General features: G+C 54.9%; 1 protein-coding gene across 1 annotated transcript in view; it reads left to right on the top strand.

Annotated features, from left to right (window-relative positions):
- Positions 1 to 2,536: 2,536 nt before the first annotated feature.
- Stab1 (stabilin 1) overlaps positions 2,537 to 25,372 on the top strand; it is a 28,972-nt gene continuing 6,136 nt past the window's right edge. Inside the window, exons 1-50 of the mRNA XM_052190062.1 lie at positions 2,537 to 2,730; positions 7,298 to 7,434; positions 7,743 to 7,858; positions 8,083 to 8,168; positions 8,235 to 8,304; positions 8,651 to 8,746; positions 8,973 to 9,083; positions 9,287 to 9,483; positions 9,735 to 9,865; positions 10,028 to 10,155; positions 10,398 to 10,492; positions 10,656 to 10,790; positions 10,916 to 11,053; positions 11,180 to 11,242; positions 11,473 to 11,586; positions 11,669 to 11,722; positions 11,894 to 11,974; positions 12,222 to 12,380; positions 12,872 to 12,934; positions 13,141 to 13,236; positions 13,603 to 13,689; positions 14,273 to 14,384; positions 15,066 to 15,252; positions 15,361 to 15,454; positions 15,575 to 15,733; positions 17,464 to 17,559; positions 18,176 to 18,271; positions 18,402 to 18,449; positions 18,554 to 18,684; positions 18,854 to 18,965; positions 19,470 to 19,547; positions 19,626 to 19,724; positions 19,832 to 19,930; positions 20,054 to 20,185; positions 20,407 to 20,535; positions 20,955 to 21,011; positions 21,279 to 21,362; positions 21,907 to 22,102; positions 22,212 to 22,307; positions 22,395 to 22,440; positions 22,521 to 22,597; positions 22,710 to 22,835; positions 23,036 to 23,109; positions 23,214 to 23,288; positions 23,516 to 23,638; positions 23,951 to 23,998; positions 24,194 to 24,271; positions 24,375 to 24,521; positions 24,928 to 25,068; positions 25,157 to 25,216. Coding sequence (XP_052046022.1) covers positions 2,650 to 2,730; positions 7,298 to 7,434; positions 7,743 to 7,858; positions 8,083 to 8,168; positions 8,235 to 8,304; positions 8,651 to 8,746; positions 8,973 to 9,083; positions 9,287 to 9,483; positions 9,735 to 9,865; positions 10,028 to 10,155; positions 10,398 to 10,492; positions 10,656 to 10,790; positions 10,916 to 11,053; positions 11,180 to 11,242; positions 11,473 to 11,586; positions 11,669 to 11,722; positions 11,894 to 11,974; positions 12,222 to 12,380; positions 12,872 to 12,934; positions 13,141 to 13,236; positions 13,603 to 13,689; positions 14,273 to 14,384; positions 15,066 to 15,252; positions 15,361 to 15,454; positions 15,575 to 15,733; positions 17,464 to 17,559; positions 18,176 to 18,271; positions 18,402 to 18,449; positions 18,554 to 18,684; positions 18,854 to 18,965; positions 19,470 to 19,547; positions 19,626 to 19,724; positions 19,832 to 19,930; positions 20,054 to 20,185; positions 20,407 to 20,535; positions 20,955 to 21,011; positions 21,279 to 21,362; positions 21,907 to 22,102; positions 22,212 to 22,307; positions 22,395 to 22,440; positions 22,521 to 22,597; positions 22,710 to 22,835; positions 23,036 to 23,109; positions 23,214 to 23,288; positions 23,516 to 23,638; positions 23,951 to 23,998; positions 24,194 to 24,271; positions 24,375 to 24,521; positions 24,928 to 25,068; positions 25,157 to 25,216 — 5,238 coding nt within the window. The 5' untranslated portion in view covers positions 2,537 to 2,649. The remainder of the gene's footprint in view (positions 2,731 to 7,297; positions 7,435 to 7,742; positions 7,859 to 8,082; positions 8,169 to 8,234; positions 8,305 to 8,650; positions 8,747 to 8,972; positions 9,084 to 9,286; positions 9,484 to 9,734; positions 9,866 to 10,027; positions 10,156 to 10,397; positions 10,493 to 10,655; positions 10,791 to 10,915; positions 11,054 to 11,179; positions 11,243 to 11,472; positions 11,587 to 11,668; positions 11,723 to 11,893; positions 11,975 to 12,221; positions 12,381 to 12,871; positions 12,935 to 13,140; positions 13,237 to 13,602; positions 13,690 to 14,272; positions 14,385 to 15,065; positions 15,253 to 15,360; positions 15,455 to 15,574; positions 15,734 to 17,463; positions 17,560 to 18,175; positions 18,272 to 18,401; positions 18,450 to 18,553; positions 18,685 to 18,853; positions 18,966 to 19,469; positions 19,548 to 19,625; positions 19,725 to 19,831; positions 19,931 to 20,053; positions 20,186 to 20,406; positions 20,536 to 20,954; positions 21,012 to 21,278; positions 21,363 to 21,906; positions 22,103 to 22,211; positions 22,308 to 22,394; positions 22,441 to 22,520; positions 22,598 to 22,709; positions 22,836 to 23,035; positions 23,110 to 23,213; positions 23,289 to 23,515; positions 23,639 to 23,950; positions 23,999 to 24,193; positions 24,272 to 24,374; positions 24,522 to 24,927; positions 25,069 to 25,156; positions 25,217 to 25,372) is intronic.

Raw genomic sequence — 25,372 nt, 5'->3', positions numbered from 1 at the left:
GAGGAGGGGGAGGTGGGAGGGTCCCCAGACAGCCATGCTGAGCTGTGGTTAGACCAGGGGCCTGGGTAAACAATAGTAAGCACTTACAGCTGTCAGTGGCGGCACATACCTTACTTAGTACCAGCACTCGGGAGGCAGACTCAGGTGGATCTCTGGGTTCAAGGTCAGCCTGAGTGAGTTCCAGGACAGCCAAGGCTACATCTGCCTCAAAGCAAAAAACAAGTGCATTTTATTCCTTGTCTCTTCCACACATCTGTGTCAGCCCAGATGGTACCCCTGTTCTTTCTCAGTTAACACTCCAGGAGAAACAAAAAATGAACCATTAAAGAGAGTAGTGCCAGCCGATTGGCAGTGCCAGAGGAGCTGGAATCAGGCCCTGGGCTACCCGGAAACCTGGGATCAGGTCAAAGAAGGGCCCTGAACCCCGATGAAAGGCGAGTCCAAACCAATTAGCTTAAACACCAGAGACCATGCCCACCTGGGAGAAGGAACCAACACCTACCAGGCAGCTTACTGAAATAGAAAAGCCCCAGTTGGCCAAGAGGCGAAGCAGAAAGGGAAAATGTATGGGCCTGTGGAAAGGAGAGTCCAGGGAAGAAGCAGAGGCTCTCCCCAGCAGGGCTGCCTTGTCTGGCCTCAGCGGGGGTGGGGGTGGGGAGAGACTCACCTAATCCTGCAGAGAGGAGGGCCCCATGCTCTCAGAGAAGGGGAAGGGGGAACGGGGGAGGGACTCTGTGAGGGGGACCAGGCAGCCATTGAGACGTCATTGAGGGCGGTGGTGATGCACATCTCTAATCCCAGCACTTCTGAGGCAGAGGCAGGTGGATATATATGTTTGAGTTCTAGGCCAGCCTGGTCAGAGTTCCAGGACAGCCAGGGCTACACAGAGAAACCCTGTCTTGAAAAATAACAACAGGGCTGGAGAGATGGCTCAGCAGTTAAGAGCACTGATTGCTCTTCCATAGGTCCAGAGTTCAAATCCCAGCAACCACATGGTGGTTCACAACCATCCATAATGAGATCTGACGCCCTCTTCTGATGTGTCTAAAGACAGTGTATTTATAAAAAATAATAAATAACTCTTAAAAAAACAGAAAAATAACAACAAACAAACACAAACCAACAACAACAAAAACCAGCAACAACAAGTCTTTTAATAAATGGTGACTGAGAAGCCTTCACTCATTCTTGGGTGTGCTTTTTCCCCCTCCTCCCTCCTCCCCTCCCTCCTCCTCCTCCAATTCACTCTGCATTTTCTGTTCAGAAAAGGGCAGGGCAGGCCAGGGCAGGGCTCCCAGGTGGGAAGCTAATTCTTTTTTTAATTTTATTTTTATTGGATATATTCTTTATTTACATTTCAATTGTCATCCCCTTTCCCAGTCCCCCCCCCCTCGGGTAACCCCTATCCCATCATCCCTTCCCCTACTTCTATGAGGTGTTCCTTCACCCCCTCCCACTACCCTGCCCTCGATTCCCCTACACTGGGGCATCTATCTAGCCTTCATAGGACCAAGGACCTCTCTCTCCTCCCCAGAGGCAATCCTCTGCTATATATGCAGCCAGAGCCATGTGTAACCCTTGGTTGGTTGGTTTAGTCCCTAGGAGCTCTGGGAGGTCTGGTTGGTTGATATTGTTGTTCTTCCTATGAGGCTGCAAACCCCTTCAGATCCTTCAGTCCTTTCTCTAACTCCTCCATTGGGGACCCCGCGCTCAGTCCAATGGTTGGCTGTGAGTATCTGCCTCTGTATTTGTAAGGCTCTGGCAGGGCCCCTCAGGAGACAGCCATATCAGGCTCCTTCGGCAAGCATTTCTTGGCATCCCTGAGGGGCAATGAAACCTCAGTTTTATTTCATACCGGCCAGTCCTGAAATTCTTTTCTGCTTTGAATCCATGAATCCTGTGTTTGCCTGAGTGGAGGTCCCTAAAAGATGGAACCCCTCAGGCTGTGCTCTGTGGCTCTACCCAGTCACTATAGCCATCAGAGCAGACTGAGGGACGTCACAGACACCCACTCCAAGTGTGGAAAGGCCTGAAGTGTCATCAGCAATGAAACCTAGGCTGTGGCTGTAGAGTTAGGGGTGGGCTCAGGGAAGCCACGAGGCTGGTAGGGGGAGCAGTCTGAGAGGCTAGCATGGCATTGCCACCTCTACTGGTGTCGGACAGAAAGACTGAGGCAGCTGCCTGGGGACAGCCAGCCCAGGGGCTGCCCAACAACCTCGTAGCCACCAGAATCCCGAGGTCTCTGAATGAAAAGCCGGCTTGACAGATGCAGGGGAAATTATTTATTGGTGTTTGAATTTGCTTCAGAATCTCCCCCAGACCCCAAGCAGGTGGCTAACAGTGGCTCTGGACCTCCAGACCATGATGCCAGGGAGCGGCGTCCTGGGCCAGGAAACCCTTAACAGGGCCCAGGTCGTCCATGCGGGGGTCACTGGCCAGCGTCTTCCCTTCCGCCTGCAGGCTGCTGATACGCAGGAGGAAATCCTGGTGGGTTCCTGTGGGGGTGAGCTGACGGATAGCATTTAAAGCGGCTGCTCACCCACCCCGTCCTGCCTCCTTCCTCATGCCTGCCTCTTGGAGTTCACTCACTGCCTGCCGCTGCAATCACTGTCCCCACACTACTTTTGTCGGACAGCGGACCTGCCTGCTATGGCAGAGCCCGGAATCCTCCTTTTGCGCTGTATCCTGGTCCTCTGCCTCACAGGCTCCGGCTTCATCAGAGGGCAGACGGTGAGTGGGAGCCAGGGTCAGGAAACAGGAAGGGACTGTGACAGTTGGTGTATGGATGCGTTGGGGGGGGGGGGGGATCAAGCCGCCGCCGGTACCTGTCTGACACCCCTGGGGGCCCAGGTTGCCAAACTGTTGTCACACCTCTCCAGGCTTAAGTCTGTGGCTTTTACCTGAAGTTTAACGGCTTCAGCAAGCTGATCTCCTCTAATTCTGTACGGCTAGCTGGTGGTGTACTATGGGCAGTCACCCTGGGTTCCCCAGCCTGAGAGTGAACAGGGACAGAGCCAGCCCCACCCTCCTGGGCTCCCTTCCTAGACTGAGACCATAGTCTATGTGGCCCTCACCTGGGGTTTTAAAATGTGATGATTACCTATTCTCTGGGAACTAGAAACCAAGGGGCTCATTCAGAACCACCTATATGCCTGTGACCAGCACCGAGCCTGTCTGGAAGGAATGAGAGACCCTTGGCAGACAGCAGCCAACAGCAATGTTCTTATGTCTCAGAGATGCCCCTCACCAGCCTTGGACACGGCCCTTCAGTCAGTATAGCCTTAGCAGGCTTGGTTGTCTCTCCTGTTAGAAATCCAAGGCCTAACAGGAACAGCAGTAAGCTGTTCCCTCTAGAGCCATGGTCGGGACCACGGCCTGGGATTCTTACTCAGGCCTGCAATTCTCCACACAGGGCACTGAGTACGCAGGGCCTCAGGAGTGGTTGTAACAAGGCTCTGGAGGCCAAGAGTGCAGGGCTGCCTGTCGCTGGGCTGCCTGTCCCCGGGTCTCCCCAGCCCGTGGCTGCTGCATGAGCTTTGGGAAGGGCTTCACACCAGTGTGGAGACTGAGTTCTGGATCTGTAGCTGGGCAAGGGAACTTCCGTCACAAGACCAAGTTCATCTGCTTCTTGGGAAGCTCCCAAGGCTCCTATGGCAAAGAGGGGATGAGGGTCCAGCAGCCGGTAGCCATGGGGTGCTCTGTCCTTAGACTCCCGATGGTCCCATGGGAAAAGGATTTCAGGGCCAGGCCAGGGCTGGGTGGAGCAGCTGGGACATTAGGATGAACATGATGGAAAGTCACAAGCTCCAAGGGTTGTGCCAAGCTGGAAAGCCCCTTGCCACCTGTGTTCTGGGCAATGGAGACCGAGGTCAGTGAGAAATCTCAGCTTGGAGGGGGGTTTTTCTTGTCAGAGACCTGGTGTAGTTCTAAACAGTCCTGAGTCTGTAATTCTAAGACTGAAGCCCAGCCAGCCTGGCCCAGGGAAGAGGTTCTGAGGTCCTTGTGGGTAGGGATGTAGCAATGCTGTCCTTACTTCGCCCTCATCCTGTATGACATGAGATGAACAAGCTGCAGCTGCTAGGAACATAGCCTCAAAGGGTAAAGGGGACCCCTGAGTCAGACAGCCCGCAAAGGTGGCATTAGGACTTGGCATAGCAGGCTTGGGCAGCAGAGGCAGGGAGCTCTTCCTGTGGGAGGGGCTTAGCATGTGTCCGTCCACCTGCCCGGGGACTACTTTGTATTGAGCACAAGCCTGGGATCCACAGCCAAGGTACAAAAGCAGCGGCAGGGGCTAGACCCAGCTTTGTCCTCTCCCGCTCTGATGGGGGAGGGGGGCTCACTGGCCCTTCCACTCTTTGGGGGCCCAGAGACTTCCCAGGAGCTTGGTTCCAGCCCAGGGCAGTTTTCCTCACCTCCCTACTGAGCTTAATAGTTCATGCCTCCGCGGCTTTCCCAGAAGCGCATGCGTAGAAAGCAGACGCGGCAAACAGCCGAGACCTGAGCGCTCTGCCAGGTCCTAAGGTGCTCCCAGTAGGCAGACCTCTGATTCAGTAGAAGCGTATCCAACCTCATCCCACCCAGCTGCATCACCAGAGCTCCGTCTGGTGGGCAGATGTCTGCCTGTCTCGCTCGGGTGTGGTCCCTGGAGAGGTGCTGATTCGGCAGTCGGCTTTATGCATCCATCGCCCTTGCACACAGGCTTACAAAGCTGCAGCTTCCTCCAGGCCCCGCCCTCCCTCTGAGTAACGGCCCTCAGCTCACCCTGAGCATTACCCAGACCTGGCCAACCATCCTAGGGGCCCAACCGGAGTGGCGACTGTACTTTCAGCTCTGCCTGCCTGGGCAAGTGGCTTTGAGGGGAGCCTACTGTCAGCCAAGCGCTTGCCGGGAACCTGAACCGGACGTGTCCTGGCTTTGCAAAGAGGAGCTTTGGCAGGATGAATCCAATCGTAATATCTAGACTTGAGGTTTTGCTGAGTAACTTCCCTCTTTGTCAGGCACGGAGGCATGAGCGGAAAAGGCAAAATCACAGTATCACAGTGGCAGAGAGGCCGGGGTGGGGGAGCTTTGTACGCTCGGCCAGAAAGTGATTTTTTCTTTCTCTCTGGTTTTGGGAAGCTGCTCACCTGTAACTCATTTTAGGGAAGGGGTGTTCTGGAGGCGCCCAGTTTGTAGTACGGTGTGGTCAGCATTTTCAAGATAAGAACATGCTTTTCTCCAAGCCATTTGCCCCATCTCTCGGCTATAGGCTCAGCCTGCCCTCTGGCTTCTTTCTGACCCTGAAGCTGGTCCCAGTGGAGGAATGCTGAGTGTTATTTCAGGCTACTGAACATTAGGGATGCAGGATGAAGGCAGGCGGAGGCTCTTCAAACCTTCTTCTCCCGCCAGCCCGCTGTTCCGTTCCCTCAAGTGACGCTCTCCTTCCCCACCCCGTCAGTTCTCCACAGCAGTGCTCATACATCTCTCTAAATCACGAACTGAAGCAAGTGTGGTGGCCCACACTCAGAGCAGGTAAAGGTGGGAGAGGTAGGAGGATCAGAAGTTCAAAACCAGCCTGGGGCTATGTGAGACATGCAATGTAAACATGTACCAAAGCTTTAAACAAAATAATAAAATGAATTTAACAGGCAGTAGTGGCACGCGCCTTTAATCTCAGAAGTCAGGGGCAGGTAGATCTCTGAGTTCAAAACCACCCTGGTCTACAGAGTAAGTTTCAGAGCAACCAGGGCAACACGGAGAAATTCTGTCTTGAAAATAAACAAACAAATAAATTTTAAAACAACCAAAACAAACGACTCACTAGCTAGGCTTCAGCCTAGCCTAGCCCTCTCTTGTCAGCCTGGCCTCCAGCTACTCCCCAGTCCTCTTGCAGGCCACCCTGCGCCACACAGGGCATTCGCTCTCTCCATCTCCAGCCGTGGTTCTGCTGCTGACCCTTCAGCCAGAGCTCTGACCCCAGCCAACTCTTTTACAGCTCCAAATCAGGTCCAAATCATGGGAATAGTTTCAGTTGTCAAGTTGACAGAACCTAGAAATCACTGGGAAGGGAGTCTCAATGAAGGCTTGCCTAGATCAGGTTGGTCGGTGGGTATGTTTATGGAAGATGGTGTTGATTCTGTTAGTGGTGCCCACTGTGGGTGGCACCATTCCCTACACAGGGGGTTCTGGGCTGTCTAAACGCAGAGATCAAGCTGACCATTGAGAAGTATGCTTTTACTGCTCTATTTTTTTTTTTTTAAGAAACACTGTAGCTGTCTTCAGAGACATCAGAAAGGGCAGTGGTGGCACATGCCTGTTATCCCAGCACTTGGGAGGCAGAGGCAGGCGGATTTCTGAGTTCAAGGCCAGCCTGGTCTACAGAGTGAGTTCCAGGACAGCCAGGGCTACACAGAGAAACCCTGTCTCGAAAAAACAAACAAACAAAAAAAAACAGAGACATCAGAAGAGGGTATTGGATTTCATTATAGATGGTTGTGAGCCACCATGTGGTTGCTGGGAATTGAACTCGGGGCCCCTGGAAGAGCAGTCAGTACCCTTAACCACTGAGTGGCCTCTCCAGCCCCATGCTTTTACTTCTCTCGGCTTGGCTGTGGACGTGGTTCCAGTAGCTGTCTGAAGTCCCTGTCACTTCCTACAATGACAGACCGTGACCTAGAATTGTGAGTTTAAAATAAGCCCTCCCTCTAAGTCTCATTTTATCAGGGTATTTTATCACAGCAACAAAAATGAAATTAAAGCAGCCTGGGTCCTGTTCTCCCAGCTGTCCCATTGCCTGTTGTGGGTCCCTGTCTGGAGGTGGAGCCTTGGCCAGGACAGCCTTGGGGCTTTTCCCGCCTCCCCCGCCCCGCCCCCGTGGCTGTCCAGCCCTAACATAGCAGGCCAGACCCTCTGCTTAGCTCTGGTGCTTGACAGAGAGCTTGTGCTTTGTCCTAGTGTGACAGATGGAGGATGAGGTCACTGTACACAGTGTGAGGCTTGTTGCATGTTTGTTTGGACTATGAAGGCAAGGAGCTCCACGCACTAAACTCCGGCTCCAGAGCCTGCCTTACATCCCATCCCTATGACAGTTTGGGAGAAGGCTGCCCTGGGACTTCAGTCTCCTCACCTTAGAGGCAAATGATTAGAGACAAAGACTGAAGGCCACAGACTTGGGGACAGGAGATGACAAACGGGGTTTCCTGGGACCGTTCCTGGTCTTGCTCATTCCCGCTGAACTGAAGGGAAACTGTGCAGTCGGCATGGACTCAGGCTAGACCGCAGTCCGGGCCCCTCACTGTGCATTTTGCCTATGGTTCAGGTGCGGTCTAAACACTGCGACGTCCACACCAAGTTTATCACTCACACACCCTGCACAGCCTGTGCAGCTATCAGGAGGCGGCGATGTCCCTCGGGCTGGTCTCGGAACTTCCCAGAGAAGATACTCCTGGACTGTCGGTATGGGCCCACCAGCTTCTTTCCCACTTTCAGGAGGGTCCCGAGGATCCCCGCTGGCCTCCAGGTGGGAGCGAACAAAGGATCAATATTGCACGCACACACGTGTGTGCATACACTTACAGAGTAGTAAGCACAGGAAGAGAGGAAGGAGGAAGGGTGTTTAACAGGGCACCTACTGTGTGCTGGGCCTGAGCTCAGCCCTGGGCTTGATGGAGAGGAGAGAGGTGGGTGAGATAGGATTCCTGGAATTCAGTGTGAGGAGGGTGACAGGTGCCCACCACCCACCGCCCGCCTACCCTCTCTCCTAGCTACGAGTTGCAGCTCAGGGGTTCTGTGATATCCTTAAGCGGCTGCAGCCAGGAGTGCTGGAAGAACGTGGTTCAGAAGGCCTGCTGCCCCGGCTACTGGGGATCCCAGTGCTACGGTACGGAAGAGACTGCCTGCCCTGCACCCCGCTGTCACCCTATGTCCCAGCCCCCAGCCCCTCTGCTGAGGGGCACCTGCATTACCCCCAACCTTGTTCAGCCAGTGACTACTCATTGAGAGCCTTAAGGCCATGGCACCGCAGTCCTGGCTGTCCTGGGGGAGGGGCTGGAGGAGAGGTAAAGGAAGCATTCTGGGAAAAAGCTGAGTTCTTGGGGTCCACAGAATGCCCTGGTGGTCCAGCAAAACCATGTAATGGCCACGGGACCTGCCTGGATGGCATAGGTGGAAATGGGACCTGTGTGTGCCAGGTAAGGGTTGGGTAGGTAGGAGGTGGGGGGTATCAGGGGAACCCCACTGACTTAGTGCATTAACAGGAAAACTTCAGTGGCTCTGCCTGCCAAGAGTGCCGAGACCCCAACAGATTTGGGCCTGACTGCCAATCAGGTGAGCTTGCAGGGCCTCTGTGCAAGGCCAGTTCTATCTGTCTCTGCAGACCTCTCCTAAATCTTCAGTCTTGCCTTTGCCTCCTGGGATGCTGGCCTCGAGTCCTGCCCTGAGGTTTTTGCATATGGTAGTCTCAGACGCCTTCTCTAGGAAGCCCTTGGTGATGCCCCTCTTTCCGCTCTCTGCCTCTGTCAGGGATTTCCCCTTCTACTGTGCTCTTTTATCAGAGCTGTGGACTCTCCAGGTTACTCCTGCATTGTAAACATGCAGAGGGTAGGAAGGTGATGTCCCTGTATGTACCTTGGGGGAGGCTGTGGTTCCATGCGTCCTCGTGTGTCCCCCTCAGTGTGCAACTGTGTGCATGGAGTGTGCGACCGTGGGCCACGGGGGAACGGAAGCTGCCGGTGCTTTGCTGGATATACTGGCCCCCACTGTGACCAAGGTGACTAATGCTGCCTGGGGCAACGGGTTCTCTGTGGGCTGAGGAGGGGAGGACAACTGGGTGACGGATAGGGTCTGAGTCACAGCAGGACCTGGGCCAGCCTTGCACTGTCTGGAGGCTCAGAGAGGTGAGGCGGCTGCCTTGCAGTCACACAGCAAGCAGGACAGAGTGCTTTGTGCTCCTCCCGAACGTGGGGCTGGACCTTCACTGTCCTCTCTCTGCTTAGAGCTCCCAGTCTGCCAGCGCCTGAGATGCCCCCAGAATTCCCAGTGCTCTGCAGAGGCACCCGCCTGCAAGTGCCTGCCCGGATACACTCAGCAAGACAATGTTTGTCTTCGTAAGCATGTGATCTGGGGGCAGGGAACTTCAGCTTGGAGAGCACAGTGGATGGCAGGGACTAGGAGGGGACTTGCAGTCTGGCCACTTAACGGAAAGGAACCGCTTCCTAGGAGGCAGAAGGCCTACAGCCACTAAGGTGGAAACCGTGAGGAGCTAGGGCTCTGGGGACTCAGCTCACTCACGCTCTCTCTGCTCCGGCAGCTCCTGACCTCTGTCAGCCTTCTCCCTGCTCCCCACTGGCCCGATGCTCAGTGAGTCCTCAGGGGCAGGCTCAGTGTCACTGCCCAGAGAATTACCACGGAGACGGGAAGGTGTGTCTTCCCCGGGACCCGTGCCTCACCAACTTCGGTGGCTGCCCCAGCAACTCTACCTTCTGCCTATACAATGGGCCAGGCAAGGTGAGCTTGGCCACCTGCGTCACAAGCCTCTCACCCCCTGGCTGTGGGATTCTGGGCAAGTCCCAGGTTGTCTGAACACCTCAGACGCCCCATTGATAAGATGTGAGGAGAATGCCGGCCCTGGTCTTGGAGGAGGGGTGGCAGGGCTGTCACCCTGCCACATGCTGGCTCAGGGAGGCATATGCCGGCGGTTTTCTTATATTCTCACCGGTGGATGTTCCGTCCTCTCCTGCCCCTGCCATTTTGCCCAGGCCTCCTGCATGTGCCAGCCAGGTATGACAAGCATTAGCAACGATGCTTTTGAGGGATGCCATGCCTCATGCAAACCACATTCCTGTGACAGATCAGCCACCTGTCAGGTGACCCCTGATAGAAAGACCAGGTTGGCACAAGGGTCAAGGTGGGTGGGCCCAGAGCAGGGTGGGTAGAGTGGGCAGTGTGCTCTTCTGTGCGCCTCCACTCGGGGCCTGGCAGGGGAGGACTTGGGTGGGTGGATCAAGGGGATGGTCCATCCTTTCCCTGACCAGTCTCTCTGGGTCTCCAGCTGCGTGTGCAAAAATGACGAGGTGGGTGACGGCCACGCCTGCTATGGACATCTGCTCCACGAGGTTCGGAGGGCTAATCAGATAGGCCTGGTGTTCCTGCGGTTGAGAGTGGCCATTGCCATGCTGGGTGCGTGTGTCCCCCAGGCCTACCTGTGGCCATGCCCCCGCCCCGTATCCACTGGGTAGGGAGCTGGGAGGGAGACCTGGCCTCAGCAGAGACTCTAGTTTCTTGGCCCAAGAACTGGGTGAGGCCAGGATGGAGGCGGGGACTGGTCCCAGCACTAATGTCCCCTTCCCATGCTAAACATCTAGACCCATTGCTTCAGGAGCTCCCATTCAAATTCTGACACAAACTTTCTCCATCTACAGAGCAGGGCTGCCAGGAGATCCTTACCACGTCGGGCCCATTCACCGTTCTGGTGCCATCCATGTTCCCCGGCTCCTCTGTCTTCGGTAGCATGAATGTGAGTCCCTGACAGTAGGTCATGAACCCCCTGTCCATGATCCTTCCCTTTGAGATGGTGGCCTGCACAGCCTCTTGCCCTCTCCCTGACTCAGGCAGGGGAGGTGCAAAGAGGGTTGTCCTGTTTGCGCTTTACCCAGCACCCCATCCCTGTGTGTCTGCAGGCGACCCTTGCCCAGCAGCTGTGCAGACAGCATATCATTGCGGGCGAGCACATCCTAGAGAATATAGGACCCCCAAATACACGCAGGTGGTGGACACTGGCTGGCCAGGAGATCACTGTCACTTTTCAAAACATGGTATGAAAGGGGCCTCAGTCTGGGGCAGAGGACCGAGCAGGGATAAATATGCAGTTGGGGGGGGGGGAGAGCTGCAGAACAGAGGGTTTGGCATGGGGGACACAGTCCCGTGTCTGTCTCATCAGAGATATGCCTACAAGTACGAAGACCAGCCGCAGCAGTTCAGCATCCACATGGCCAACTACATAGCAGCTAATGGGGTCTTCCATACGGTCACTGCCCTACGATGGCAGCTTCCACCCCCACTTCCAGGGGACCCCAAGGTGAGCCAATGGCTTCTTCTCTACTTTGTGCAGTATTAGGGCCAGGTATGAGAAGGCTCTGGCTTCCTCCTCCTCCTCCTGGGGGCAGAAGTCACTTCATTCGTCCTGGGGCTCTTATGCTTACAGAAAACTGTTGGCCAGATACTTGCTTCTTCGGAGGTTTTCACACGGTTTGAAACTATCCTGGAGGTGAGCTTGGGAAAAGGAATTTCTACCTAGTTAGACATCCAGACCACAGTCTGTCCACCCACCTTCCTAGAACCCCCCCTCCCCGCCCCCATCACCATCCCTGAGGCTTTGGACCGCATCACCCATGTCTCCCACTTAACCAGTAGGAGCTCCCTGTTTGCTGATGGCGGCAGGAACCTGGTAGGGCTCTGAGACAGGGATCTGTCTAATCCTACATTCTGCTGCTGCAGAACTGTGGGCTGCCATCTTTACTGGATGGGCCTGGGCCCTTCACAGTCTTTGCCCCGAGCAATGAAGCTGTGGACAGTCTGCGAGATGGCCGACTGATCTACCTTTTCACAGCAGTAAGTTTCTGGGGATATGGGGCTGTGGGCTGGGGCCGCCAGGGTTCCCCGATCAACCTCTGGGAACTGATTCTCCCCTCAGGGCCTTTCCAAACTTCAGGAGCTGGTACGGTACCACATCTACAACCATGGCCAGGTGAGAGGATGTCCCATCCCTTCATGGTGTCCTCTGTTTCAAGGACTACTACAGGTTTTGATCTTTCTGGAGACCTGGTTTCCTTATCCTCTCCACTTCTGAGAGCCACTGTGTAGCACCTGAACAGGGTGTGGCCGGTGCCCAGCCTAAAACCACTGTCTCCTGCCTCAGCTGACAGTTGAGAAGCTCATCTCTAAGGGACGTGTCCTCACCATGGCCAACCAGGTCCTGACTGTGAATATCTCTGAGGAGGTGAGATCTGTGGGATCTGTGGGCAACTGGGCACATGGGTCAGTGCAGGAGCTTCTGGCCTTGTTTATGCCTGTCGGTGTGTTCCGAATACCATGGTGGGCAGGACACTTAACGAAGCCCCAGCTGGGCTAGGAAAGTGGACATAGGTCCCACGGTGTGAACTAAAGCCACAGCAGACAAAAACAGAGAAGCAGGGGTCTTCTGAAGCTTGCTGGGCTGGAGATAACACATGAGGTCTGTGTTGCAGGGACGAATCCTGCTGGGACCGGAGGGCATCCCTGTGCGGAGGGTCGATGTGCCGGCTGCCAATGGTGTGATCCACATGCTGGAAGGCATCCTGCTGCCGCCCACCATCTTGCCTATCCTACCTAAGCACTGTGATGAGGAGCAGCACCAGACTGTGCTGGTGAGCCCAGCATTGGACCCAGGCTCCACCCTGTACCCAGACCCCATCCCTAGAGCATGGGCAGGAGACCGCACTGTCGTTTTGCAATCACAGAATAGTCGGGACCGGGTTATACAGAGAAAGAGGGTTAGTTTGCCTCACATTTCTGAAAGCACAGCGAGTGGAAGTTCAGCTCTCACCGAGGGAGGGCCATGTGGTGCAAGGGCAGTCGAGCATAGGCGAGAAGACCACAGTGAGGGAAGAGCGTCCTAGGTCATCCTAGTATCCCAGGTCGTTCCATCAGAGAGCCTGCTGCGGTTCTAGAGCAACCCTTGCATTTGGAGAGTCTGGTAACCACCTGCCTCTTACAGGCTCCATGCAACACCTTTCCTGGCTTCTAGATACTTGGCTCCTTCTCCTCCCTCAGTTCCTTGCTCCGTGTCACCATCTCAGGGTTGTTGGATCTGTCTGACCCTCCTCCCCCTCCCTCTGTCCTGCTCTGTCCTTCCCAGGGTTCTTGTGTGGATTGCCAAGCCTTGAATGCCAGTATATGCCCCCCAAACAGTGTGAAAATGGTGAGTACCCCAGGGGTGGATCCCTTCTTGCCAGACTCTCACACATACTCAGGTGGTGGTGGGGAGTAGGAACAGGGAGGGCTGGGCCATGCCTGGGGGCTCAGCATGCCCCAGCCCTGCTCGAATGGGAGAATGGGACCAGGGCTGCCTGGCAGGAGCTGGCCCAGCGTCCACTCTGCTGACTGGTCTTGTGTGGCATGCCCTAGGATATCTTCCCCAAGGAGTGTGTTTATACCCACGACCCAACCGGCCTCAATGTCCTGAAGAAAGGCTGTGCTGTCTACTGCAACCAGACCATCACAGTGAGCCTGGGCAGACGTGTGACCCTCGGGATCCCGGGCGTTTCCTCTTTGTCTGGGTTTGCCAAGTTTAGTTGAGGAGGCCTCCCTTCCCCGGCGTTCCCTTTGCTTTTGTTTGGTTTAGGAGAGTTTTTGTTGGTTTTGTTGCAGTGCTAAGATTAGAACCGAAGGCCTTGCATCTGCTAGGCAAGAGCTTTGTGGCTGAACTATATAACCCCTAGCACTGTCCCACGTGCTAATGGTTAAAGAGGTGCCACTGGGGGCGGAGGCCCAGACCCATTTCTGTGCTCCAGAGATTAGCAGGATGCAGGCACTTTCTGGGTGGGGGTTGCCATGGGCTGGATGTCAGGCATGCTCTGTGTCTTGCAGAAACGCGGCTGCTGCAAAGGCTTTTTTGGGCCTGACTGCACACAGTGTCCTGGGGGCTTCTCCAACCCGTGCTACAACAAAGGCAACGTGAGTTCCCCACCCTTGCTAGGTGTGATGGAGGTCGGTACGTTCCTCAGCTGACAGCGTCAGAACCAGGCTTACCTCTCTCGTCTCAGCTTCCTTACTTCCAAGTAACTGATGTTGCACCAAACTGTTTCATCAGAAATTTTTACATCCATGTCTGGAGAGATGGCTGAGTTTGGTTCCATGCTAGGTAGCTCACAACGGCCTGTAACTTCAGTTCCAGGGGATCCAGTGCCTCCATGGGCCTCTGTACTCAAGTGCACATGCCCACACAGATACACACACAAACACGCTAAAAAACATTTTTCTGAGACAGGGTCTCACTACGTAGCCCTGGCTGTCCTGACCCTCACTATGTAGAACAGGCTGGCCTGGAACCCACAGAGATCCCTTGCCTCTGCCTTCTGAGTGCTGGGGCCGTGAGCCTTTAGGGGCAAGTAGCTTCCCTGATTTTGGAGATCACTTCCAGGGTGAAGTCTCGGCGGGAATAGGAGCTCAGAGCCCTCGAGGGAGGGAAGTTCATGGGGGCGGGGGCGTGGCTGTGGGGACCATGTCCACTACTGATCCTGTGCCTACCGCCCTTCAGTGCAGCGATGGGATCCGGGGCAACGGCGCCTGCCTCTGCTTCCCAGACTACAAGGGTATTGCCTGCCACATCTGCTCCAACCCAAACAAGCATGGAGACCAGTGCCAGGAGGGTGAGTGACCTCGGCCTAGGCCACCTCCCAGGGGGGAAGAAGCTCTATTTAGAAAAGGTGCCTAGGGGCCCCCCAGAAGGAGCAGGGCCCCAAGAGGAAATGATGGAGGCCACAGGGGCGGGGGAAGCAGCAATGGATGTTGCCGTCTTCACCAGAGAAGTGGGCTTCAATCTAAAGCAAGCAGGCTTTCAGCAAGACACGCTGAGGACTTTCTGGTCATGGGATTGGAGGCAGAGTCGCTAGGATGACCTGACTAAACATTCAAAACAGCACAACTGGGCGTGGCAGCACCTTTAATCCCAGCACTCAGGAGGCAGAGGCAGGCAGATATCTAAATTCAAGGCTGGCCTGTGAGTTCCAGAACAGCCAGGGCCACACAGAGAAACTCTGTCTCAAAACAAAACAAAACAAAACAAGCAAAAACAAAAAGCAAAAAACAAAAACAAAAAACAAAAAACAAAACCAACTAAATAAAACAAAAAAATCCAAAATGGCTTCCCTTGTAGTTTACTTGCCTGTTCATCAAGTATGGAATGATCTATGATTTAAGAATCCTAATAACATATAATCTATTGAAGCTACTCCATTCCTAGCCCCCACCTGTACTTTACAAAACAGCCCTGGCTCCTGACAAACCCTGCTTCCTGTCTGGTTTCTCTGTTCCCATCTCTTCCCTTTCAGACTGTGGTTGTGTCCATGGTCTGTGTGACAACCGTCCTGGCAGTGGAGGGGTGTGTCAGCAGGGTACGTGTGCCCCTGGCTTCCAAGGCCGCTTCTGCAATGAATCCATGGGAAACTGTGGATCCGTAGGGCTGGCCCAGCCCTGCCACCCAGATGCTCGCTGTGTTATTCAGGAGGGTGTTGCCAGGTGAGGGGACTCTGGCTCTCTCTGTGTTCAGTCCATAATTACACGTCAGTTTGCTCAGTCTCCAGCCGCTTCCCCAGGCTCAACCGGGCCGCTTCTCCCCTCCGCCAGGTGCGTCTGCCATGACGGCTTTGAAGGTAACGGCTTCTCCTGCAAACGCAGCAATCCTTGCTCACGCCCAGACCGTGGTGGCTGCTCAGAGAACGTTAGTCCCTCTCTCTTGCTCTCTCTCTCCTCACCCTTTTACTGACCCAGGCACAGGATGGGGCTCCTTGGCCTCCAGCCATGACGGTGCAGCCCTGAGTCACTTATTTATAACCCACAGGCTGAATGTGTCCCTGGAGACCTGGGTGCCCACCGCTGCATTTGTCACAAAGGCTGGAGTGGGGATGGCCGCATCTGTGTGGCCATCGATGAATGTGGGCTGGACACTCGCGGGGGCTGCCATGCTGATGCTCTCTGCAGCTACGTGGGCCCTGGACAGGTGAGGCACAGACGGACAGCTGGGGACTTTCCCCAACCCAATCTAAGTTTAGGAGCATCCACTGTAAGCTCAGAGTCCGAACCCACAGATGCACCCTGGCTCTGGTCATTCATGTGCCCACAGGGTCCCTGTGTAACCAAGCACCTGTCATGGGACAACCCCCCTCCCAGACTCAGGGAGTGTAATACTACGAAGCAAGGCAGGAGGAGACCCTGCCTCTGGAGGTCCCAAGTCTGTAGGTTCACAGAAATCTATCTCTGGAATTTCATAACCTAGTCTTGCATATTTGTTAATGGGATCTTAGTACCCAGAGCCTCCTGATCAAGAATGTCAAGGCTCATGAACCAGAGTGCTGACAAGTTCTAACACAGACCAGGCTCAGTAGGGCACACCTTTAATCTAAGCACTCTTGAGGCAGAGACATGATCTCTGTGGGTTTGAGGCCAGTTTGTTATCAACCAGAGCTACACAATAGAGAGACCCTGCGTCAAAACAAAACAACAAAACAAAACAAAATCTAAGCCAGGTTGGAGAGATGGCTCAGTGGTTATGCACTTGTAGCTCTTACAAAGGATCTGGGTTAGATCCCTAGTACCCATATGACAGCTAACCACTGCCTAGAACTCCAGTTCCAGAGGGTCTGATGATGCCTTCCTCTGGCCTCTGCAGGCACTGCATGAATGTAGTACACAGACATAATGCAGACAAAACTCCCATATGTAAAAAGTAAGCACAAATAAATGAGAACCGGAGAGATGGGTCAATGGTCAAGGGCCATGCTGCTCTTACTTAGGACCCAGGTTTGATTCCCAGAACCCATATGGCAGCTCACAGCTGCCTGTAGCTCTAGTCCCAGAGGATCCAGTGCCTTTTTGGCTTCCTTAGGCACCAGGTACATACAGGCTATACACACATACATCTAGGCAAAACACCCACACACATGAAATAAATTCACATAAATTAATATTTTAAAAACACTAACTAATGTACCCTCAGGAGGCCCAGCGTGGCTGGTTCTGAGTTAGCCTCTCCACGGCCCCACCTTCTCAGTTCTGTGGTGGTCTCTGGGCGAGCAGTCTGTGGAGTGTTGACAGTGAAAACTCAGACTGGCTTAAGGGCTAGTGCTCTGAACTTAGAAGGCCCCAGGAGCCGGAAGCACTCAGGAGGAAGAATCAGGGACATCACACACAGCCCCATGCAGGGCTGTGTAGTGAGACCTGTGAAGGGAAGACTGGAAAGAGAGCTTAGGACTGAGGCTGTGAATGCCTTGGGCTAGATATCCTCCGCCCACCCTGAAATTAAGATGTGGAGGTGAGGGGCCTCATCTGTACTCATATGTAGTATACACAAGCCTGAAGGCATGTCCCTGATGGGGGAAGACACCAGAACAGTTGACTGGGCCACAGGGGAGGAAGTGGGATCCCAGTTCCCTTCCTGGGGCTTGCCTTGGCCGATACCTGTCCACTTGCCACAAGCCACTGACCTCAAGCCAACGGCCTTGACAGGGTTCCGAGTACAGGGCAGTGGTGAGCCTCTAGAGAAGCTCCCCAGCCAGGGGCATCTGCTGATCAGCCTCCCTCTGGGAGCCGGTCTCCCCCTGAGGCTCCAGAGCACAGATCGCCAAAGGCGAGACAGTAAGAACTCCTCTGGGGTATGAGCAGATCTCCTGGGGAGCAGAGGAAGAGATGGAATCTGTGGTGAGGTGAGACTCTGTTCCCTGGCCTCCCCAGAGCCGGTGCACGTGTAAGCTGGGCTTCGCTGGAGATGGCTACGAGTGCAGCCCCATCGACCCCTGTCGGGTGGGCAACGGCGGCTGCCATGGTCTGGTAAGTGGGGTTTAAGGGCTTCAAGCCCCTGGGGAGGGCCTGCTGCCGACGGGTCATGTCTGTCCTTAGCACTGGAACCTTCTAAGGTGATCACTTCTTTGCTCTATCATAGGATAAAGCCTTTGTGCTGTGTTTTTAAGGTTCTCCAAGAACCAGCCCAGGCTGCCCACCCCCCTCACTGACCCACCCCAATCCTCCAAGCTCCCCCTTGACCTCCCTCTGCCCTCCTACCCTACAGCAGCTCTGCCTCTGACAGGCCTTGCCCCTCTGTCTTTCAAAAGCTCAGCTCCTGATCATGGCTGTCTTTGTTGCTGTTTAGTGCTGGCTCCCCGTAAAATGGTTTCCAGTGCTCTGTGGGACTGGGGGCAGGCCTACTGAATGGACCCTGTGAACACAGACAGGGTAGCTGGATGGAGTATAGAACGACGTAGTGACGGCACAGGCAGAGGGCCAGGGATGGGTGATATGGAGGGATAGAAAGATGAGAACACCCGGTACCCAGCTTGTTATTTGGAAAATGATTGGAGGCTGGAACTGTCTGTCATCTCTCTGTCTGTTCGATGATTGGAGGCTGTAACTGTCTATCATCTCTCTGTCTGTTCTTTCCCTCTACCAGGCTACCTGCAAGGCAGTGGGGGGAGGCCAGCGGGTTTGCACATGCCCCCCTCATTTTGGTGGTGATGGCTTCAGTTGCTATGGAGACCTCATTCAGGTAAGGTGTACAGATTTGTCCTCTTCCCTATGCCCTGTGCTGTCCTCCCATGTGCCTGTTGGGAGTGGGGTGCTTGGGGACTTCAATTTGTCCTTAGGTCTATAACCTCAGCCTTGCTCTGCCCCCTTAGGAACTGGAGGCAAACGCCCATTTCTCTGCCTTCTCCCAGTGGTTCAAGGTAAGGTGAGGGGCAGAACGCTAGGGTTGGGCTCATGTCTACAAGGCCTTCCTGGATACAGAAATGTCCATCTTTATCTCCCTGCTCCCACTTACTGTGTACAGAATTCAAGCATCACTCTTCCTGCCGGCAGCAGACTCACAGCCCTGGTACCCTCTGAATCTGCCATCCGTAGACTGAGCCTCGAGGACCAGGCCTTCTGGTTGCAGCCAAAGATGCTGCCAGAACTGGTCAGGTGGGGACATCTGGGGAGGGCCATAGAGGGGATTCTGGGTAAAACCTTGGACCCTTCTCAGACAAGGTTAAGAGAATCTGGTTCTTTGTTGGCCATGTCTCCACAGAAGTGGGAGGGGCTGCGCTGAAGGATCTTTGTAGGTCCAATGCCCCGCAACTCTTCTCCCTAGGGCCCACTTTCTCCAGGGTGCCTTCTCAGAGGAGGAACTGGCCAGGTTAAATGGGCAACAAGTAGCCACACTGAGTGCCACAACACGCTGGCAGATACACAACAGCAGTGGGGTAAGAGATGAACTCTGAGCCGGGCGGTGGTGGTGCACGCCTTTAATCCCAGCACTTGGGAGGCAGAGGCAGGCAGATTTCTGAGTTCCAGGCCAGCCTGGTCTACAGAGTGAGTTCTAGGATAGCCAGGGCTACACAGAGAAACCCTGTCTCTGAAAAAAACAAAAAATGAGAGAGAGAGAGAGAGAGAGAGAGAGAGAGAGAGAGAGAGATGAACTCTGGACATGTGTGGGAACTGGAGTGGTCCCATAGCTGCTCCCTGCCCCCACCTAAACCAGAGCTCCCAGGAAATTAGCCTGGAGCCCCTTACCCAAGGCTGATTCCGAGACTGTGCATAGAACATACCGTGGTCTCATTAGAAGCTGTGTGTGCCGGCACATGTAACTCTGCCCTTCTCCTGTGGGTACTGGGGATGTCTATGCATCGCCTGGTAGAGCCTGAGGCCATGGGAGAGCCTCTCTCACACATGCCCAGCAAGACTGAGCTCTGTCTGCTGCCTTCTAGAGAGTCTGGGTGCAGAACGCCACTGTGGATGTACCCGACCTCCTTGCTACCAATGGCATCCTACACATTGTTAGCCAGGTATGGCGGGAGAAGGGAGAGGGGGGAATTTCCTAGGCCAGAAATGATGGACTGACAGCTCCTCCTGCTCTGCGCCAGGTCTTGTTGCCTCTAAGAGGTGACATGCAGATGGGGCCAGGGTTGCTGCAACAACTAGATAAGGTGCCTGCCTTCCGCCTCTTTGGGGAGCAGCTAAAGGTACAAAGGAGGCTCATTCAAGGGGAATGGTTTCCCAGGAGGCTGCGGGGTTGTGGGGCTGGTTGGCGCCCTGAACCAACTGCCACGTTTACTGTCTCTATCCCTAGCACCACAGACTAGTGGCCCAAATTGAGGCTGCCAAAGCCTACACCATCTTTGTGCCTACAAATCACTCTCTGGAGACCCAGGGCAACAACAGTATCCTGGTGAGGCCTTGGGGTGGGGAAGGCGAGCCTTCTATGCATGGCGAAGGAATGTGGTAGGGGACAGCCTGATACCCAGGGCGCTCAAGAGTCTTAGAAACCCTAAAACTGACTCTTTCCTGGCAGGGCATAGACACAGTGCGACATCACGTGATCCTTGGGGAGGCACTCTCTGTGGAGGACCTGCGGAAAGGGGGACACCGCAATTCCCTCCTGGGCCCTGCGCACTGGCTGGTCTTCTACAATCACAGTGGCCAGGTTCAAAGGGCTGGCATTGGAACACCCTTTCCAGGGTGCTGCGCTTTTAGGACTCCCTTTCGAAGCTTCTCTACCTAGGAGAGGCCAGCTTCTGCTCCGGGGAGACTTCCCCCAATCTTTGGCATTCCCCCCTACCCCGGAAGTGTGTTCTTGTCTTGTTGCCTCTAAGATTGAGGGTGGTGGTAGTGGGTAGGTAGGTTCAATTGCTCTTCTCCTTCCAGCCTGAGGTGAACCACATGCCACTGGATGGCCCTTTCCTGGAAGCCCCAGGCAGCTCCCTCTTCGGACTGTCAGGGATCTTGGCAGTGGGCTCCAGCCGTTGCCTGCATAGCCATGCAGAGGCTCTTCGGGTGAGAACCTGGGGCCAGAAGATATTACAGATCAGCAGCTGCAACTGGTCATGCATGCCTTCAATCCCAGAACTCTAGAGGCTGTGGCAGGCAGATCTCTTGAGCTTGAGGCCAGTCAGGGCTACATGGGGCCACCCGTTTCAAAAACAAAACACAAGAGCAGCAGCTGCTGGTTAGTTGTTTGCTGGTTAGTCTGCTGGTTAGTCTTCTGATGGTTAGTCGTCTGCTGGTTCGTCTGCTGGTTCGTCTGCTGGTTCGTCTGCTGGTTAGTTGTTTGCTGGTTAGTCTGCTGGTTCGTCGTCTGCTGTTTCGTCTGCTGATTAGTCTGCTGGTTCGTCTGCTGGTTAGTCTAGATAGCGGGAAGGATCACTTGGCCAGCCTTGTTCTGGACCAGTTGATACCTTGCTCTTCTTCCTCAGGAGAAATGCATAAACTGTACCAGGAAATTCCGTTGTACTCAAGGCTTCCAGCTGCAGGTGAGGCCGGGCTCAGTACAGCTCTGGATTTTAACACCCCTTCTAATACCCCCAGCTTCACCCAAACTTGTAGCTCCAGGCCTGGTCCCTCTGCCAGCCCCTTATCAGACCCATCTGCCTTGGTCCCTACCTTCCCTGTCTCTGTCCTCCTCACGTTTGTCTGTCCCGCTCACTCTGACGCTCGCAGCACAGTTGGTTGTCTCCCACGCACGGCCCTGTCTCTGCCCAAGCCACCAGATGACCCTCCCCATGTGTCCCCCATTCTAGGACACACCAAGGAAGAGCTGTGTCTACAGATCTGGGTTTTCTTTCTCCCGGGGCTGTTCCTACACATGTGCCAAGAAGATCCAGGTTTGCTCTGAGGTGCCCCTCACCAAGGCTTCACCCAGGGAGGAGAGGACAAAGGAACCCCCCCTCCCCACCCCCCCCCACCCCCGAGGAAGAGTTTAGACTGATTTCAAGAGCAGAGATGCTGAGCCTTCAGCAAAGATAGCGAAACAAAGGCTGTAGGAATGTCCAAAATCAGAAGGCTACTGTTAACCCTGTGTCTGACCCCTGGGGAGTGGGGATGGGAGAGAGAGAGAGATACAGGGTCACCGCCCAGAGCTGGCACCATCAGCCAAACCCAGTTGCAGTAACCAGGCTTCCTGCTCCTCCTGTGCAATCTGTGCAGTCACTGTCCTCTCTGTTTGAGCCCACCCCCACAGGGAAGGGTTGTGGAAGGCGTCCTCTACACCCTGCCTGTTCCCGGCTACCCTCCCTGGCTCTGTGCTTCCAAGTTGCTCTGCCCTGTGTCTGCATGGCCCTGGGATCTTGTTACCGCCTCTCCCTGGCTGGTGACATCAATCCTGGCCTGGGCTTCTCTACTTCCCTTCCCGTTCCCCTCCCCCTACAGGTGCCCGACTGCTGCCCAGGCTTCTTTGGCACCCTGTGTGAGCCATGCCCAGGGGGTCTAGGTGGAGTGTGCTCCGGCCATGGACAGTGCCAAGACAGGTTCCTGGGCAACGGGGAATGTCGCTGCCAAGAGGGATTCCACGGAACAGCCTGTGAGATGTGTGAGCTGGGTCGCTACGGACCCACCTGCTCTGGAGGTGAGGTCTGCTTAGAGGAGGATGGTGGCCCTTGGGAAGGAGAGCAGCCTGGGTACTGTGCCACAAGGGGCAGGCAAGTGACTCTTGTCCCTCATTGTCCCACTTCCAGTATGTGACTGCGACCATGGGCTGTGCCAGGAGGGGCTGCGTGGGGATGGAAGCTGTGTCTGTAATGCGGGCTGGCAGGGTCTCCGCTGTGACCAGAGTAAGCGGGTCCCAGGGGGGCCAGAGGCAAGGGATGCTAGGGAACAATTCTTGTCTGAGTGACCAGAACCTTCTGCCCTGCTCTCAGAAATCACTGATCATCAGTGTCCCAAGAAGTGCGATCCCAATGCCAAGTGAGTGAGTCCAACCTATGGCGGGGTAGCTGTGGGCAGGAGGGGACAGCCACAGGCTAAGTGGCTGCCCTCCTTCTCAGCTGCATCCAGGACTCTGCTGGAATCCCTGCCTGTGTCTGTGCTGCGGGGTATTCGGGCAACGGCAGTTATTGCTCAGGTTGGCTCGGTGGACATCCTGGGCTCCACTCTGGAATGCGTGGGGTGACTGTCCTATCTCTCTAACCTCTCCTCTATCCCCTGCCTGTTTCTCACGACTGTTCTGTCCCTAGAGGTGGATCCCTGTGCCTCTAGCAATGGGGGCTGCTCACAATATGCCAACTGTACCAAGGTGGCCCCTGGGCAACGGACATGCACCTGTCAGGATGGCTACACGGGCGACGGGGAGCTGTGCCAGGGTGAGGTGTCCCAGGACAGACACGTGTGAGGGGAGGGGATTTTAGTGATCTGAGTCAGGCCAAGAAGGGACTGAAGGTATAAAGGGTGTGTGGTGACTTGGAGCCCAAACAGGAAGGAGGTGGGCACCTGGAGTTGCGAAGGGACAGATGTGTGACGGGGTCACCAAGGCGATTCCTCATCACAGCGTCTCTTCCCCTAGAAATAAACAGCTGTCTCGTCCACAATGGGGGCTGTCATGTTCATGCTGAATGTATCCCCACAGGCCCCCAGAAGGTCAGTCAACAGGCTTGGCACTGGGGCGTCCATTCAGACCAGGTTTGGGGTGGCCCTTTCATTCTGGGCTCTCTGCAGCCACAGTGATCAGGAATTTGTGACAGGTCTCCTGCAGCTGCCGTGAGGGCTACAGTGGTGATGGCATTCAGACTTGCAAACTTCTGGACCCTTGCTCCCAGGTCAGGCCCTCGCATCCTATCACATTTGTCAAGGAAAGGGGACTGAGGGTGGGAACAGCCCTCTTCATCCCCAGGATGGTTCCAGGGCCTCCCTGACCTCTAGCTCAACAGTAGAAATAGAGCTTTGAGGGTTGAGCAGGGCCGGGAGGCCATCTTTCTAAAGCTGGTGTTTCAGAGGTGGCAGGATACCACCACAGCCTTCCTCTTCCTTCATCTCCCACTCTCAGAACAATGGAGGCTGCAGTCCTTATGCTGTGTGCAAAAGCACGGGAGATGGGCAGAGGACATGTTCCTGTGACTCAACACACACTGTCGGGGACGGCATCACCTGTCACGGGCGAGTGGGACTGGTAATGACTCCCACACCTGACCCATACTTGATTGTGGTTGTGCCTCATGAACCTGAACCGCCATCTTAGCTAACACCCCATATTCAATTCTGATTCTTGACCATGACCCCATGACCCTGAATCTGACCTTGAATTCTTCCTGAGCTAAAACTCATCTACATCACATGAAAACTATCCTGGCTCTGGCTCAGGATCCTCCCTGGCTTTCCTTCTCTCTGCCTTGGCCAGACCTTGGGCTGTTGGTGCTAGGACAGGCACCAGCCCCTGAATGGGGGGGTCGCCCAAAATCTGAGCTGACCCTCGATCCCCCAGGAGCTCCTACGGAACAAGTATGCCTCGTTCTTCAGCCTCCACCTCCTGGTGAGTATCCAGCCCAGGCCCCCGAGACCTGCCAGGCAAGCGCCAACCGTCTCTGGACCTCCATAATCCCATCTGGTTGAGGGAGTTGGCTGGCCTGGTCTCCCTCAGAATTAACTTTTTCTCAGAAGATCCTTAGAAGTTCCAGTTGGTCCCAGATAGCCCTTTCTGTGCTCAAGTTGTGCCCTACCTCCTCAGGAATACAAGGAACTCAAGGGTGACGGGCCTTTCACCATCTTCGTGCCACACGCTGACTTAATAAGCAACATGTCACAGGTACACAGCCCTGGGAGCAGACCGGAGAGGGATGAACACTCTAGTCTTCACAGGGGCGAGGTGACAATCATTGGCTCCTACTCTCTTCATGACTCTATGCTAGGAGGAGTTGTCTAGGATACGTGCTCATCGCCAGCTTGTGTTTCGCTACCACGTGGTTGGCTGCCGGAAGCTGGGGGGTCAAGACCTGCTGGACCTGGGATATGTCACTGCGCTGTCTGGGCACACTCTGCGTGTTAGTGAGAGGGAGGTGAGCTCTTACACTGTTGATCCTACTGGCTGTAGGGTCCTCCTGCCCAGTTAGGATTCAGTCCCTGTGCCCTGCCTCCATTCCTTTGATACTCAGCCTACATCTAAAATAAGAGGGTACTCACATCTGGGTCCTACTCATTAGCACTGGCCTGCCCCAACCTGGGACTCTCAAGGTAGGCTGGCACCAGCACCATGTTCCCACAATGCCAAGCCTAGTGGCATGCCTTGTGCAGGCTTCTCCTAGTGGGGTGGAAGCCCTACCCCATGTCTTGATTCTGCCCTTGACCAACGTACCTTCACCTCAAAGCACAGGACTGGCTACCATCTCAGGCCCAGCTCTCGCCTTGGCACACACCATAGCTTTAAGCACCCTACTGATCAATGCAGTGGTGTATCTCCCACAGGGCAGCATCTATCTCAATGATTTTGCTCGGGTGGTAAGCAGCGATCACGAGGCAGTGAACGGTGTCCTGCACTTTATTGACCGTGTCCTGCTGCCGCCAGATGTGCTACACTGGGAGGCTGGTACTATCCCAGCGCCTCGGGTATGGCTGGGCAAGAACCCGGGGCCGGTGGCGGGCTGGGATCCCCTCTTCCCTCCTGACCATGTGGTTCATGCGTTCTCTTTCCCAGAGAAATGTCACCACCGCTGCTGAAAACTTTGGTTACAAGATCTTCAGCCGCCTGCTGACGGTACTGTCCTCATGGACACGGTCTGCCAATGTGTGCAATGTGTATGTGTGCACGTGTGCAATGTGTGTGGATGGGGGTGAATGTGTGTGTGCAACCGTATGTAGGCTCACCTCTTTCTGGGAACGAATGTGCTTCTGTGAATTTCCTTGTACAATG

This window comes from Apodemus sylvaticus, chromosome 8 (assembly GCF_947179515.1).
Source record: "Apodemus sylvaticus chromosome 8, mApoSyl1.1, whole genome shotgun sequence".
In the NCBI taxonomy this organism is placed as follows: Eukaryota; Metazoa; Chordata; class Mammalia; order Rodentia; family Muridae; genus Apodemus; species Apodemus sylvaticus.
Note: the sequence above shows the minus strand (reverse complement) of the source record. Positions and strands in the feature narration are given on the sequence as shown.